Consider the following 15,493-nt stretch of genomic DNA (forward strand, 5'->3'; position numbering starts at 1 on the left):
TTGGTTACTTTTCCTGATCCTCTCCCTCCTCCCACCCTTTACCCTCTGGTAGGCCCCAGTGTCTCTTGTTCTCCTCTGTGTCCATATGTTCTCATCATTTAGCTCCCACTTAAAGTGAGAGCAAGCAGTGTTTGGTTTTCTGTTCCTGCATTAGTTTGCTAATGATAACGGCCTCCAGCTCCATCGACGTTCCTGCAAAGGACATGATCTCATTCTTTTTCATGGCTACATAGTACTCCGTGGTGTATATATACCACATTTTTTTTATCCACTCTATCATTGATAGGCATTTAGGTTGATTCCACCTCTTTGCTATTGTGAATAGTGCTGCAATGAATGTACATATGCATGTGTCTTTATAATAGAATGATGTATATCCCTTTGGGTATATACCCAGTAATGAGATTACTGGGTTGAATGGTATTTCTGTTTTTAGGTCTTTGAGGGATTGCCACACTGTATTCCACAGTGGTTAAACTAATTTACACTCCCACCAACAGTACATAAGCGTTCCTTTTTCTCTGCAACCTCACCGGCTTCTGTTATTTTTTGACTTTTTAATAACGATTCTGAGTGGTGTGAAATCGTATCTCGTTGTGTTTTAACACTTTCTTTTTTTCTTTTCTTTTTTTTTTTTTTTTTTTTTTTTTTTTTTGAGACAGTCTCTCTCCCCCAGGCTGGAATGGAATGGCGTGATCTCGGCTCACTGCAACCTCCGCCTCACGGGTTCAAGCAATTCTCCCTGCCTCAGCCTCCTGAGTAGCTGGGATTTACAGGCACGTGCCACCATGCCTGGATAATTTTTGTATTTTTAGTAGAGATGGGGTTTTGCCATGTTGCCCAGGCTGGTATCAAACTCCTGACCTCAGGTGATCCGCCCGTCTCCGCCTCCCAAAGTGCTGGGATTACAGGCATGAGCCACCGTGCATGGCCATTTTAATACTTTCTTAATGGTATCCTTGGAGGAGTATAAAGTTTTAAATTTTGATGAAGTATAATTTATTTTTTTTTCTGTTGCTTGTAGTTTTGGTGTCAACTAAACCATTTCCTAATCCAACATCACAAAAATTGTGTCTATATTTTTTTTCTAAAATTTTCTTGAAAATATGCCTGTATTTTCTTCTAAAACTATTCACGGTTTTAAGTCTTGTAGTTAGGTCTTTGATCCATTATGAGTTAATTTTTGTATACAGGGTGAGATAGGAGCCCAACTTCATTGTTTTGCATATGGATATTGTCCCTGCACCAGTTTTTTCTTATTGACTGTTACCTTTGTTGGAAATCAATTGACTATAAATGTGAGGGTTAATTTTTTTACTCTCAATTTCATTCTGTTGTTCTCTGTGTCTATCTTATACCAGTACTACATAGTCTTGATTACTCTAGCTTTGTAGTAAGCTTGAAATCCAAATTTGTGCCAGGTGTGGTGGATCATGCCTATAATCCCAGCACTTTGGGAGGCCAAGGTGGGTGGATCACGAGGTCAGGAGTTCGAGACCAGCCTGACCAACATGGTGAAACCCTGTCTCCACTAAAAATACAAAAATTAGCTGGGTGTATCAAAGCGCCTGTAATCCCAGGTACTCAGGAGGCTGAGGCAGGAGAATCGCTTGAACCTGGGAGGCAGAGGTTGCAGTGAGCCAAGATCATGCCACTGTACTCCAGCCTGGGCAACAGAGCAAGACTCCATCTGTTCTTCTTTTTCAAGATTGTTTTGGCTCTTTTGAATCACTTGAATTTTCATAATGCATTGTTGGATCAGTTTGCCAATTTTTGCAAACAGGCCAACTAGGATTTTGATAGGGATTACATTGAATCTATAGATCATTTTAGGGAGTATTGCCATTTTAAAATTAACTTTGGAGAGTTTTGCCATCTTAACAATATCAAGTCTTTTAATCCGTGAACATGGGATGTGTTTCTATTTATTTAGATTTTCTTTAGTTTCTTTCAACGCTGTTTTGTAGTGTTTAGAGAATCAGTTTTGCACTTATTTTGTTAACTTTATTTCTAAGTATTTTATTGTTTTTGAGGCTACTGTAAATTGAGTTTTTTAAAAAATTAATTAATTAATTAATTTTTTTTTTGCGACGGAGTCTCGCTCTGTCGCCCAGGCTGGAGTGCAGTGGCACTCCACTCACTGCAAGCTCTGCCTCCCGGGTTCACGCCATTCTCTTGCCTCAGCCTCCCAAGTAGCTGGGATTACAGGTGCCCACCACCATGCCTGGCTAACTTTTGTATTTTTAGTAGAGATGGGGTTTCACCCTGTTGGCCAGGCTGATCTCGAACTCCTGACCTGAAATGATCCGCCTGCCTGGGCCTCCCAAATGCTGGGATTACAGGCGTGGGCCACTGCGCCTGACCGAGTTGTTTTTTAAATTTCATTTTTGGATTGCTTATTTCAAATATATAGCAATACAGTTGATATTTGTATATTGATTTTTCTGTCTTCCAACCTTGCTAGACTTATTTATTAGTTCTAATAATTTTTTAGTGATTTCTTAGGACTTTTCTGTATATAAGATAATGCCATCTGTGACCCAACTTTTAAAGGTCTCAACTCTTTTCACTATAACCATACCCTGTAGCCTGGGAAACTTACTAACTTGGGAGAAATAGGTTGACATTTTGAGGTTATCTTTAGGAAGGAAACAACTGCCACTTTGTAATTGTCTTCTCATGATATAAACAAATGCAGCAGACTTTTAAGATGGAAACTTTTGTGGAGAAAGCAAAGTTCCACAAATAAAAGGATCCTTGAGCTTATTTGGTGAGGTCTTACTTTAAATAATATCACTATTATTTGGTGATATTATGGGAACTACAGGCCTTCCAAACATAGCTTGTTTGGCACAGACTGAAATAACAACAATTATACTTTACTTCTTTACTTTAAAAAATAAGCATTCTAATTTGGCTTTACTTTTAGGAGGAGTAGCTGAACTAAGAAAAATATGACTTTATATATCCAAAACATATACTAGTGCTACATGCACATTTTAATGATAATTAGTTTTGTTTCTTTGCCTATATGTCCTCAACATGGGGAAAAGAGTTTAAGGCTTGTATTTTAGACCGGAAGAGACCTAATTCTAATTATTTTTACGTTTGAGATAGATCTAGCAGGTGGTTCTTACCTGAAAGTCTTCCACGACTGAGTTATGAGTTATTCTGAACCAAATAGGCAACCAAAAAGGCTAAAACATTTTGGGTTTCTTCTTTCCTCTCCAGGACTGCAAGTTAGGTTTGGAATGGTCAAGGAATGGTAAGGGTTTGGTGAGAGGGCAACTCTAAGTTTGACTCCTGGAGTCTTTCATAGTAAAGCTCATGGAATTGCCCATGTGGGAGCCAGAGTATAGAGTAGAACTGGGCTTGAAAATCACTTTGGATTTTCATTTCTGATTTTTCAGCTATAAAATGAGAGCTGGAACTTGTTCCTCTTACCTCTCAGAGCCTTACAAGACATAGAGGAATCTTAAACAATCAGATGTTAAGTGAGAAAGCTATTTGTGCCTCCTAAAAGGAGAAAAGAATATTAACCTGACGTGGTATTATAATGTCTCCCAGAGTGAGGGAGAAATGCAAGGAACCCATAGTGATTATTGAGTTTATAGATGTTTCTATTCATGAGCCTGCAGGAAAACGTAGAGACCAAACATTTCAGAAAATGAATGCCCCAGGATGATTCATTAGAGCAGAGTGAAATACTCAGAAACTTATGAGTCTATAAAATATTTTTGGAGAAAATGTGCGAGTTTTCCAGAGGAACAAGGTTTAATATTTTGTTTTAAAAGATTTTATTAGTCGTGAGATGAATAGAAATATTGGTAGGTTTCCTTTAATCTTTTGCGTATCATTTGGCTTCTCCAATTAGAATGGCTTGGCAATCTTATGATATTTGAGTACATAATCCTGCTAGGTAGGTCAAGAGAGTAAAAAGTAAATTTTGTAGAAATTATGCCAAGTGGTAAACAACTTCAGGCCTTTTTTCCCCTGCAGAGTCCCATGGCCAACTGTTCTTTCCATAGCAAACTTTTCTTCACCATAAACATAGCATCATGCCCCGGGGGCTTTAAAATAATGTTTGCTACTGGCAGGTGATGCCAATGTCTGTGGCTACCTGGAACAGGATCTATCATGTCTCAGTGATCCCAGGTGGCTTTGGTCCAAAGCACTGTAACTGGACCTTTGATTCATTTCAAAAGAAATGAACCTTTCTTCATGCCATTGATCTCCATTGAAAAGCTCCCTCAAAGGTCCCTCTTAGTAAATCCTTGACACCTTTCAGGGCCCAGATCATGGTTTATCTGCTCCAATAAGCTTTTCTCTCTTACTTCTCTCCTTAAATCTCCATTTCCTTACCATGAGGCCACCCTGTGGTTTAGTGCTGATACAGTGTACTGTTTGAATCTGCTGTTGAATTATTTCTCATGTATTAGACTTGGGTATAGCCTCATACCTTTTACTACCCTTTCTCTTCCCACAGGACCTAGTACAGTGCTCCCAAGCTGTGCTACTTAGAAGGTTGCTAGCTAGCTAGCTAAGCCCTGACATTCCTACAATAGCCAGTATATTGGAACAGCCACAAAGCTAATAATGGGCCTACATCCTCAGGGTCATGTGGTTGATACACTGACCAACTCCGGGAGGCGCCAGTCACATGGACCATGAAGTGAATGCCATCCACTGGAGTTGTGCAGCATGGGAGCCCTGAATGACCTAGGTCTACACATGATCTGTGTTTACACATTCCTGCATTACACTGCTTGGTCTGGAGAATCTTCTCTACCTCCTTCCTTTTAAATTTTTATCCATTTCAATGAGAAGTTAAAAATTAGGAGTGAATCTAACCCTTCCATACTCCCAGATAATGCTTTCAGAATGAGGTCCTGGACCCTTGCATCAGGAAAACTTGGAGTGCTGGCTAAAATGCAGTTTTTTCAGCCCCTCAACATGTTTAAATCAGTTTAGGACCGGGCCTGGGGATTTTGATAAACGATATTGACTGATGATTTGTATGCAGTGCACTGAAGTGGTGAGAAATGACTGTTGAATAGTTTCTCAGCAAGGGAAACTGTAGTGCCCCAAAGGGTTAATACCGCTGTCCTTAACCTGTTGCATTATCTATTGTAAACCTTTTCTGGCTCATTTAAATTCAGCAACTACTTAGTGAGCAGTTGCTCTCTGCCTACCACTGTGCCAGCCATAGTGGTAGAATCAGATGTGAAGAATGGGGTCTTTGCTGTGAAGGGGCTAATAATCAATTAGGAAATAAAAGATGTTCAATAAATATGCACAAACACATTAATATGTGCATACATATGCATACTATATAATGATTTATATTACATCATATAGAGATCTTTTATATACATCTAGTATAGTATACGCTAGAAGATTTATACAGAGATCTTTTTTCAGACAAATCATTATTGGTAGTACAGGCCTATAGGATTGTCAGATTTTAGATCTGAAAGATATCTTAGGGATAATGTATAGCTCTATCCTGAAGAGGAGATTTCAGTACATCAGCCAGGCATTTCATAGAGACACACACACAATCTATGGTGTAGTCCAAAAAACTATAGCGTTTAGAGTTTCGGATTCAAATGTGAGCTCTAGTAAGAAGTAAATGGTAGTTACTTTAATTATAGATAAATAAGATTGTTGTTTATGGTGACACACATTTTACATGCATTCACTAATTTTAGAAAAACTTAAACCTACTTTCATGTATATTTATAATTTTAGACTATATAAATATAAAAATGGATAATAAGTGCCTTAGCTTTATATACCAACTATTTAGTAAATACCTTCTGTTATTTTCTGTGGGAAAACACAGATTGAAGGAGAGACCAAGAAGGGGAAAAATCTTATTTTTGACAATTATTCTATGATTATTACGTTAAAACTTTATTTCACTGGAATGCTTGGCAGAAAGGAATCTTTAAGTTAACTGAGGATAAACCAGAAAACCATTTTTTCTGGCATATTATTTCTCTAAAATTTTATTCTAGTATAAAATTTTATTTACAGTGTGAATTTTTTTCTTTTGGTCACATCTTTATCATTTGAGCATTATTTTCATTAGATAATTTATTCATCTAGATTAGAAGGTTATGGGAGCCTTTATTAAAACTTTATTGGGCCTGCTTCCTACAGAGATACAGACACTTACACCTGGAAAGGAGTCACAGATTATCTTGGTTAATATGTTTTGCACTGAAGAAAGTCATGTTTTAAGATATTAAGGGACTTACAGCCATTAGAACAATACCTGGCACATGGTGAGTGCCCAAGAAATTTTAGCTGCTGTTAGTAGAATTTGAATCCAAATCATTTGAATTTCAGTTTGGTGATTTCTTCTCAGAAATCTTCTTCTACTTAATTCCTTTTATTGACCCCTGGTCAGACTCACTGAGAATCTTTTTTGTTTGTTTGTTTTTCCTTTAAATCCTAATTCTGGATTCACTTCATTTTCCTTATATCTTATCTCTCTTTTCCCTAAGAGTAAAGAAGACAGAATAAATTCAGTACTTGTACTTTAAAACTTTTATTGTCCTCATCAGGGCCAGTCTGAGGATTTCTGCCACCTTTTATAAAATTTATGCCCAGCATAATCCTGGATTTTTACTGCCTTCTCTGTGCAAATACACACCTAACCTTATGTTAATGGTGGCACTACTGTTTCTTCATGACAAGGCTTTAAAAATTTCTGGAAACTTTAAAAACATGGAATAAAAACTGTGGGTATAATGGGGGTGGGAGCAGGAAATTTGGGGGGAAACCATAGACACATATGCCAAAGGTTTTGGCACTTTTCAGAGGACTAAATAACTTTCTTCTTTTTTTGTTTTAAATAGAAGCAAAAGATAAAAAAGGTATCAAGCACAGTTTGCTCATAGAAATGAGCAGGTTTGGTAGATGTATTTAAAGATGTGAAAGCCAGGAAAAATTATTAATATGCTAATAATTTGTATTTCCTCCATTCTCCAAACACATACTTTTATCAAGAGGAGGAGGCTAAAAATAAAAGTAGAAGCTTTAGAAAAGTAAGGTTTTTCATGTTTTTTTCTTGTTTGTTTGTTTGTTTTTTCTCTGTCAGTCCTCTTACAGTTTTTCTGTAGAGGCTAAAAAGAGATCCTAAGCCAGGACCAGCACATTCAGTGGCCCATCTTAAATGGGATTATTTGAACAATTTGAGAACTCTTGGGTCAAGCCAAAAGAGCGCAGTAGAAAATCAAAGACTTGGGCTGCTGCTGGCTTTTCTCCTCATTTTCTTTGTCTTCACATGCAGCTCGATAAAGTGTTGGACTTTTTCGAGCACAGAAACAGCCTTAGGGGTGTTAAATATGTGTGTCAAATTTTTTCCTAATGGATTTCTAAATCTTCCAAAAACTTATTTAAATAACTTGCTAAAGGCTATACGTAACGCTTGTATCTTGTGTGTGTGTGTGTGTGTGTATGTACGTGTTTCCTGCCACTAAGATTGAATTCTGTCCTCTGTACCTAGAAAATAATCATTATTTATTGAAACAAAAACAAATGAGATGATAATAGTTTTAGCTTTCTACTTGGGTTTCCTACAGCCTTTAGGTTGTGAGTGTGTGTGACTTCTTGATTTTTCCCCCCCTTTATTTTATTTGGTGGGATTCTTGACCTTGATTTTTTAACTGATTCCTTGAGGATTCTTTTATTTCTGCCATAGTTTGTAATCTGTGTGTCTGTTTAAAATTGAATTACTTTTTTTAATAAGAAAAAGCGATATCCATTCAATAACAGATTTTATCAGAAAGAACTTCATTTACTTTGTTTTAATCAACCTGTCTTTTCTCTTTTCAGAGGATGTTAAGCAAGTTTTTGGACAGACCACAATTCATCAACATATTCCATTTAACTGGGATTCAGAATTTGTGCAACTACATTTTGGAAAAGAAAGAAAAAGACACCTGACATATGCGGAATTTACTCAGTTTTTATTGGTGGGTCTAGCTCTTAAAAAGTTAAAAGGGTGTGGGCGGGCGCGGTGGCTCACGCCTGTAATCCCAGCACTTTGGGAGACCGAGGTGGGTGGATGACGAGGTCAGGAGATCGAGACCATCCTGGCCAACATGGTGAAACCCCGTCTCTACTAAAAATACAAAAAATTAGCTGGGCATGGTGGCAGGCACCTGTGGTCCCAGCTACTTGGGAGGCTGAGGCAGGAGAATGGCGTGAACTTGGGAGGTGGAGCTTGCAGTGAGCTGAGATCGCGCCACTGCAGTCCGGCCTGGGCGAAAGAGCGAGACTCCGTCTCAAAAAAAAAAAAAAAAAAAAAAAATTAAAAGGGTAAATAAGTAAACCTGGAATCAAATTGTGTGTAAAAGTCCTGATTGGAGTCTTGAACTGTGATTTACTTACTACATACTTTCTAGCCTGGCAAAAGTGTCCCATTGAGAAGTATTTCTTTATTAATATGTTGAAATCATAGAATTAAATGGGATTTCCACAGATTTATGTAGAACTCCTCCATGTTTAGAAGGAATACACATTGAGGCCCCGGGAAATCAAGTGATTTCCTCAAGGTCACTTAGGTCAGGAGGGGCAAAATTACAACTTAAAATTTTGGCTTGTGACTCGCTGTGTTACTACTTACCAATATTTTGTTTTCCCCTGGAAATGGACAGATTTGTCTTCAGCTTCAGAATCATTTCATCTGACACCTTTTATAGATAAGACACTAGTCTCAAACTTGGCTGCATATTGGAATCACCTGGAAGCTTTAAAAACTAATGTTGCCTCAGTCCCACCTCTAGAGATTAGATTTAATGGGGGCGGGGGGAAGCCTGGGTATTTGGGGGCTATTTAAAGCTTCTTGGGTGGCCCTAATGGAGAACCAGTGTGCTAAGGGCACTTGCGCACTTTCTTCTGTGGGTTAACCGTTGTAGCAGTTGTCTACATTTCTGGGGTGCACTTTCCCTAACCCAGTCCCTGCTGCCCTTCTCTCGTGACCCCCTTCCCCCACCCATGTGATCATATCATTGGGCCACTGATGATGTAAAGAGAAGAGTATTCACAGAATATGATTATAACTTAGTTTTTCTTCAGCAGCATTATTTAAAAATACTTTAAATACAACATTATCATGTAGTCACTAGAGGTCAATATCTATAGGCTATATAGATGTTTATGCATTTGCTTTGTTTCTAACAGTTACATTTTATTTATACTTTATTAAATATGTTTAAAAAGACTCATGTAAGGGGACTCATTTGGTATGTTTACATTTTGGGTCTTGAGGAAAATTTTCAATTCTTTGTTACTAGAAATGTCCTTAGTGGGCATCCTGGTGCCCCTGGCTTTTTCGTGTGCTCCACACCTTGCCAGAGCCCTCTGGGGAGTGGTTGGAATCCTGTTCTGGGTAGAGGTGGAGGGTGCACGGGTTGTGGTGCTCACTTGGTAAAGATTTTGTGGTGTCCATTCTTAGCAACTAGCATTTGTGATAGGTTAACTTCAATAGGTACTTCTCTTTTTTAATTTTCATGGTATTATTATGATTCATATAATTTGTCGTGCTGTCTAGTTTGCTTTTATTTTCCAGGCCTTTGGAAACATAAAACAAGATGCCCTAAACCTGCCTTTGTATTTTTTAAAAACAAAGCGTTAATGTCTGTGAATCCCTGTTTTCAGTTCTCTGTAAACATAAACCTACTTAGGTAACTCAGATGGAGAATGTAATGTGAGTTGCTGGATTTTTGCTGCTGTTTCCACAGGACATTGTTGTGCTGTAGGAGGCGGTATTCATTTTGATGAGGAATAATTACAATAATGTTATTGAGACAAATGCCTCAAATTGACTTTATGGAACACAGCCTAATTAACTTTTAGTTTTAATGGGATGTTAGCAGTAGTAAGGATGATCGTGTTTCCTCCTCTAAGCAAGTGTCAATTATACTGAATTGAGTAGATTTTCAACTGCTCACAGCAGCCTCTAGGCCTTCCTCCAGATATGGGGAAGGATTAAATAACTCGGGGACTATGGTTATGTTCCCGAACAATTTGTAAGGCATTCACTTAAATTTGACTTCATTCTATAATGGTAAATGGAAACATCCCACAGTGTCCTGTGTGGGATGATTTTGTCTCTGTAGCCAGAATAGAAGTACTGAACTTTTACTAGATTACAATGGTTATAGTGGTTAGTGATCTCAGTCAGGGCCTTGCTTTTGTGTCCTACTCCAGATCCGGACTTATAGGAATTAATGGATGGACCATGATAGGCTTTACCTGAATGCCAGTTTTAATGTCTACCATTGGGTTCCTTCCTTCCTTCCATTTCATGTTTTGTTTGCTTCATTTGAACTCTTTTCTGAATGCAGGTAGAGCTTCAGACCTCTACTTCAGATGCTTTGTTTGCTTCCTTTGGGCTCTTTCTGGATACAGGTAACTTCTTAAAGATACTAGTGAATTTAATCTGCTGTGTTTCAGGCTCTCGCTTTGTCAGGCAGGTATCCGCCTTTCTGCTCTAGGGCAGGACTCAGAAATAGGCACCAGCTCCCTGGCTGATGCCAAAGCTGTGAAGGCAGATGCTTGGTTGCTTGAAATGTGAATAAGCTGCCACCGTGCATGCTGCTACTTGTCACATGATGAGGAAGGGGAGCAGCCGTAGGGACAGCCAAAAAGTGCTTGTGATTTCAGGGAACTTGTATGGCATGTAGAGACAGCACTCCTCTATTCCACTGAGGGTCCCTAGAAGATAGCTCAGGTTGGTTCCGGCCATCACATTACCTGTGCTTATGTATGTGTATACATGTGTCTGATTGGTGGGGCAGTGCAGTTCTCTGCAGTTCCTTTTTTTTTTTTTTGTCATTTAATAAATATTTTACTATATCTAAGCAAGTGTGAGCTTCTTAGAAACCACCATGTGGCTGTGAGGATCTTACTTGGGTCATGTGTTTATCTGTGTAGAGTCTGGACAGGTCCCCACCCACTAAGGTGTTGGCAGTCCTGGGCATTGCTTACATGGTGAGTTGCTATGTCCTTTTCTGTGCTTTGGTTGTAAAAGTCATAAAGTGGTGAATCAATTTGATATTATTTGAGCTAAACTTGACTGATTTGTACTTTGCAAGTGGTAAATCAGTTCAATATTATTTGAGCTAAACTTGACTGATTTGAGCTTTGCATCTAGTAACATTGAAGCAAGTGGCAGGGATACAAAGCCTCCTTCCTGTAGTCTTCTTCCTCATTGGAATAGAAAGATTTCAGCAGGGAGTGGGGTCACATTTCTCTTATCCCATTATTTATACTGTTACATCTGTTGTTGCTATTTTTTAATGCCCAGTTAACTTCATCTCCATATAACTTCATGAATGATGGTATGTGTGAATGTGAATACAGTTTTATATGTGGGTAGGTATGTGTATTTTAAAATATTCTGTAAACCTCTCCACATATGTCTACTCCCAGCTCCTAGAGCAAAGCTCTAATTTTATAGCCGCTAGTTTTAAAATAGATTTTAATATTCTTTGCATTTTAGAAAATAATTTGGAGAAATTTTTCTATTCTAACCTGATGGAACTGTAGTTGATAAATAGTATTAATGGGCTGGGCGTGGTGGCTCACGCCTGTAATCCCAGCACTTTGGGAGGCCGAGGTGGGTGGATCACGAGGTCAGGAGTTCGAGACCATCCTGGCCAACATGGTGAAACCCCGTCTCTACCAAAAATACAAAAAAATTAGCTGGGCATAGTGGCGTGCACCTGTAATCCCAGCTACTCGGGAGGCTGAGGCAGGAGAATCGCTGAACCCAGGAGGCAGAGGTTGCAGTGAGCCGAGATCAGGCCACTGCATTCCAGCCTGAGCAACAGAGCAAGACCCCGTCTCAAAAAAATAAATAAATAAATAGTATTAACCTAAAACTCAGTATTTTTGTGTGTCGTGATGATTACTCATGTCAGGCAAACCATCCAATTCAGCAAATATTTGCAGAGCACGTCGGGTTTGTCAATAGGATTTGTGCAAAGGTTTGAAAGGTGCACAGACTATAATCTTGAGACACTCATAATATGAAAATCTAGGACTTGTATCTGGGTATATCCACCTGACAGTGTAAAAGGAGCAACTACAAGTAAGTATAAAATGTTTGCCCTATGAGTTTGTTGTTTTGTAGCAAAAACCCTTAAAGGTTTGTGGCATAAACCCTAATGGCAGGTATTCAGATCCTTTGCCAACTTCTTTTTTCCTTTTTCTTTTCTTTTCTTGTTTTTGTTTTGAGACAGGGTCTCACTTTGTTAACCAGGCTAGAGTGCAGTGGTGCATTAGCGCTCGCTACAACTTTGAAAGCCAGGGCTCAAGTGATCCACCCGCCTTGGCCTCTCAAAGTGCTGGGATTACAGGCATGAGCCACCGTGCCCAGCCTGCTTTGCCAATTTTTTTATTGGGTGAATGTCGTAGGCACTTGGGGGCACAGAATGAAAGGTTTCTAAAACTTTTCTGCCAAATTATTGTGTAGTCAGTACTGAGTCACTTTCAAAAAAGTTACAATAACTAATATCTATATAATGTTTATAATTTACAAAGTGCTTTTAAATATTATTTCTGATAATAGCATCCTCCCAATAACCTAAAAGGTGATTATCATCATCACATATTGTATGCAAAAGAATAAACCTACTCTATGGTAAAATTTTGCATTTACCAGTAATTTTCCAGGGAAATGGCCCATAGCTTTCATTATGTTTCCAAAGAAGTATCCCAAAAGGGTGGTAAAGAGCAGCTGTTCTAGAGCTTAGCTTCTGCAGTCAGATGACAGGTGTGTGACAAATTCAAAAATACGATGCCGTTCCCACTCTATTGCACTTTCTCCAGGTCTAAGGCTATAGATAGCTATTTTCTGTTCCTAGAAGTTACCATGCATCTGAATGGCAGTGCCCAGTCATGCGTTGCTAAACATCTAGCATTCCTGACCCCTACCCATTAATTGCCAGATACGATCATCAACAAGTTCTTAGGGGTGCATTGTACTGTCATTTCCAGGTTTTTTTGTTTGATACTGTTTTATAATCTTGGGTATCTATTTTACATGTAATTACTTTAATTTGAAAACAGTCTACACATAGGAGTTTCCACTGGTTCCAATCTCAGGATAGAAAAGTCTAGGATTACTACAAAATTCAATATTTCTGTTAACTAGAACAACATTGTTATTAGCTACCTCTCATATAGCATTTTCTAGCTAAGAAAGTTCTTGTATTAATATTTGTCCTTACAGTCACCTTAGGTTGTTGGTGTTGTTTCCCAATGAAAGCTGAGTGAACAGAAGCCTAAAGAAGTTTTCTGGATTTGTTCAAGATTAGACAGGTGGATATGAAGTTGAAATTAATTTTTCTAAATCTCTGGCAGTTTTTTTCCCCCAAATTTTAGTGTAAAAATTATCTGAGGTGTGTATTTAGAAATGCAGAGTCCCAGGCCTCTCCACCCACCTCCCCTCCCAAGACTCAAATTTAGTAGTTCTGAATAGGGCCTAAGAAGCTGCCTTTCCAATGAGCATCCTAAATTGCGATGCTCTGGATGGTTCAGGAACCACATTTTGGCAAACTTTGGTCTGGACTAGGCAACCCTGAATGTGTAAAGGTAAATGGCTCTTTATCCTAAGACTAATGGGAAGTCTGTCGAGGCAAACCTCATAAGATCTGTGCTTCAGAAGGATCACTCTACTATTGTGTGTAAATCTAATGGAGAGGGATGTGACCAAGGAGAGGGAGATCAGTTGGTTACTTTTTAAGCCAAGAGTCAAACAACTGTGGTCTCAGTTGGATGGTAACAGTGATGGGCCAGAGTAAATGGAGTCAAGAGAACTTACAGGGATAGGCCAGACAAAGCTTCATGATTTAATGGGATGGGGACAGTCATAGATTTGCAGAACTCAAGGTTGACTCCTGGGTTTTAGCCTTGGGCTAGTGGGAGGATGGTGGTGTTTCATTGAAATAGGGAGCACAAGAAGAGGAGGTTTTAAGGAGGGGCTACAGAGTAGTGCTTTATATGTAAGAGCTGTTCATGTGTGTTGGTGTATTGGCTCTGCCGCCTCTTTTCAATTCTTTGGTGTTGAGATGATCTACTGTAGGAGCCCTACCTACGGCCCCTGTATAGTTGGGTTTTTTGAAGGAATTTTGTTCTGCACTTTATGTAGCCAGGAAATTTCTTTTGTTTCCAGGGGTCATCCACCTATTGCTCTAAAAGCATCATCCAGAAATTTGCAATGCTCTGAATTGGTGGAGAGGCCTGATTTTGAGGTTGTGGATTCCACTGGCTAGCCAAGAGACAGGATAGCTGACCTGAGAGGGAATGAGGCTAAAAATCCTATCTAATGGCTTCTCATCAAATAGAGTTTAAGAATGAGGTAACCTGACCCAACAGAGAGCTCTAATCACAAGGGCCTGGGTATTTTATCATAGTTTTACTCTGGTCCTCATTTTGTCAGAAGAGGATGATGAAACCCAAAGACATGAATTGTAGTAAATAGAGCTAGGAATAGAACTTGGGGATCAAAGCTGTGTCTGGCATCCCAGACTGGTCATTCATATTAGTAAGGGTCCTTGTCCTCAGATCACGAGTCCCGTGATAACCTGGTTGGTTGCCAGAGCATACCCATGCTAGTAATGCAACTGAACAATTTTGGTTCTTTTTAAGAAAGCAGATTGACCATTATTTTGGCTTCTTGGTCAGCACAGTGTAGAGGTCAGCCCACTTCTTTTCTGTGTAACATGAACATTTTGGTTATTTAGATCCTGAGCCCTAGAGAGTAGAACTCTAGAAGTCTGCTGCTCCCAGGTGTTGGTAGTTGCCAATGTCCCTCTACAAGCCAGAGATTCACTGCTGCTGGTCAACTGTGGTCTTGGCTTTATACTCACCATCAGTTACGGTTTGCGACTCTATTTGTCACAGCATCCTGGTGTAAGGCAACAATTTCAACACAAGAGGCTATAGGTGTTAAAAACAAAATTGCTACTACCCCCGCCCAACCACCACCAAACAAAACATACCTTCAACCATGGCAACCCCAAATTTTCTAGCTTTAGAATTAATAAGCGATTTCATGTGTTCATAAAAAATAATCCCTTGTAGTAGAATTGGCTGAAGCCGTAATTCTTTACAGATGAGTAGACAATTAACAAGGTCCTTGCTTAGGTTTAGTTTTGAGTAATCTGAGCCATTTGCCTCTCCCTTTTGTCCCCCAACTTGTCTTGTCTGTATTAGCGAAAGTATCTAGACCATGAATTTTTTTTTTTTTTTTTTTTGAGACATAGTCTCACTTTGTCACCCAGGCTGGAGTGCAATGGCGTGCTCTTGGCTCACTGCAACCTCCACCTCCCAGGTTCAAGTGATTCTCCTGCCTCAGCCTCTGGAGTAGCTGGGATTACAGGCTGCCCAACCCCATGCCCAGCTAATTTTTTGTATTTTTAGTAGAGACGGGGTTTCACCATGTTGGTCAGGCTGGTCTTGAACTCCTGAC

The 15,493-nt window shown here is 39.2% G+C and overlaps 1 protein-coding gene across 3 annotated transcripts in view; it reads left to right on the forward strand.

Annotated features, from left to right (window-relative positions):
• SLC25A13 (solute carrier family 25 member 13) overlaps positions 1-15,493 on the forward strand; it is a 209,893-nt gene that overhangs the window by 113,124 nt on the left and 81,276 nt on the right. For all 3 annotated transcript variants that reach the window (XM_054495050.2, XM_054495051.2, XM_054495052.2), the window contains one exon: positions 7,846-7,985. In XM_054495050.2, coding sequence (XP_054351025.1) covers positions 7,846-7,985 — 140 coding nt within the window. The remainder of the gene's footprint in view (positions 1-7,845; positions 7,986-15,493) is intronic.

Source organism: Pongo pygmaeus, chromosome 6 (assembly GCF_028885625.2).
Source record: "Pongo pygmaeus isolate AG05252 chromosome 6, NHGRI_mPonPyg2-v2.0_pri, whole genome shotgun sequence".
Classification (NCBI taxonomy): domain Eukaryota; kingdom Metazoa; phylum Chordata; class Mammalia; order Primates; family Hominidae; genus Pongo; species Pongo pygmaeus.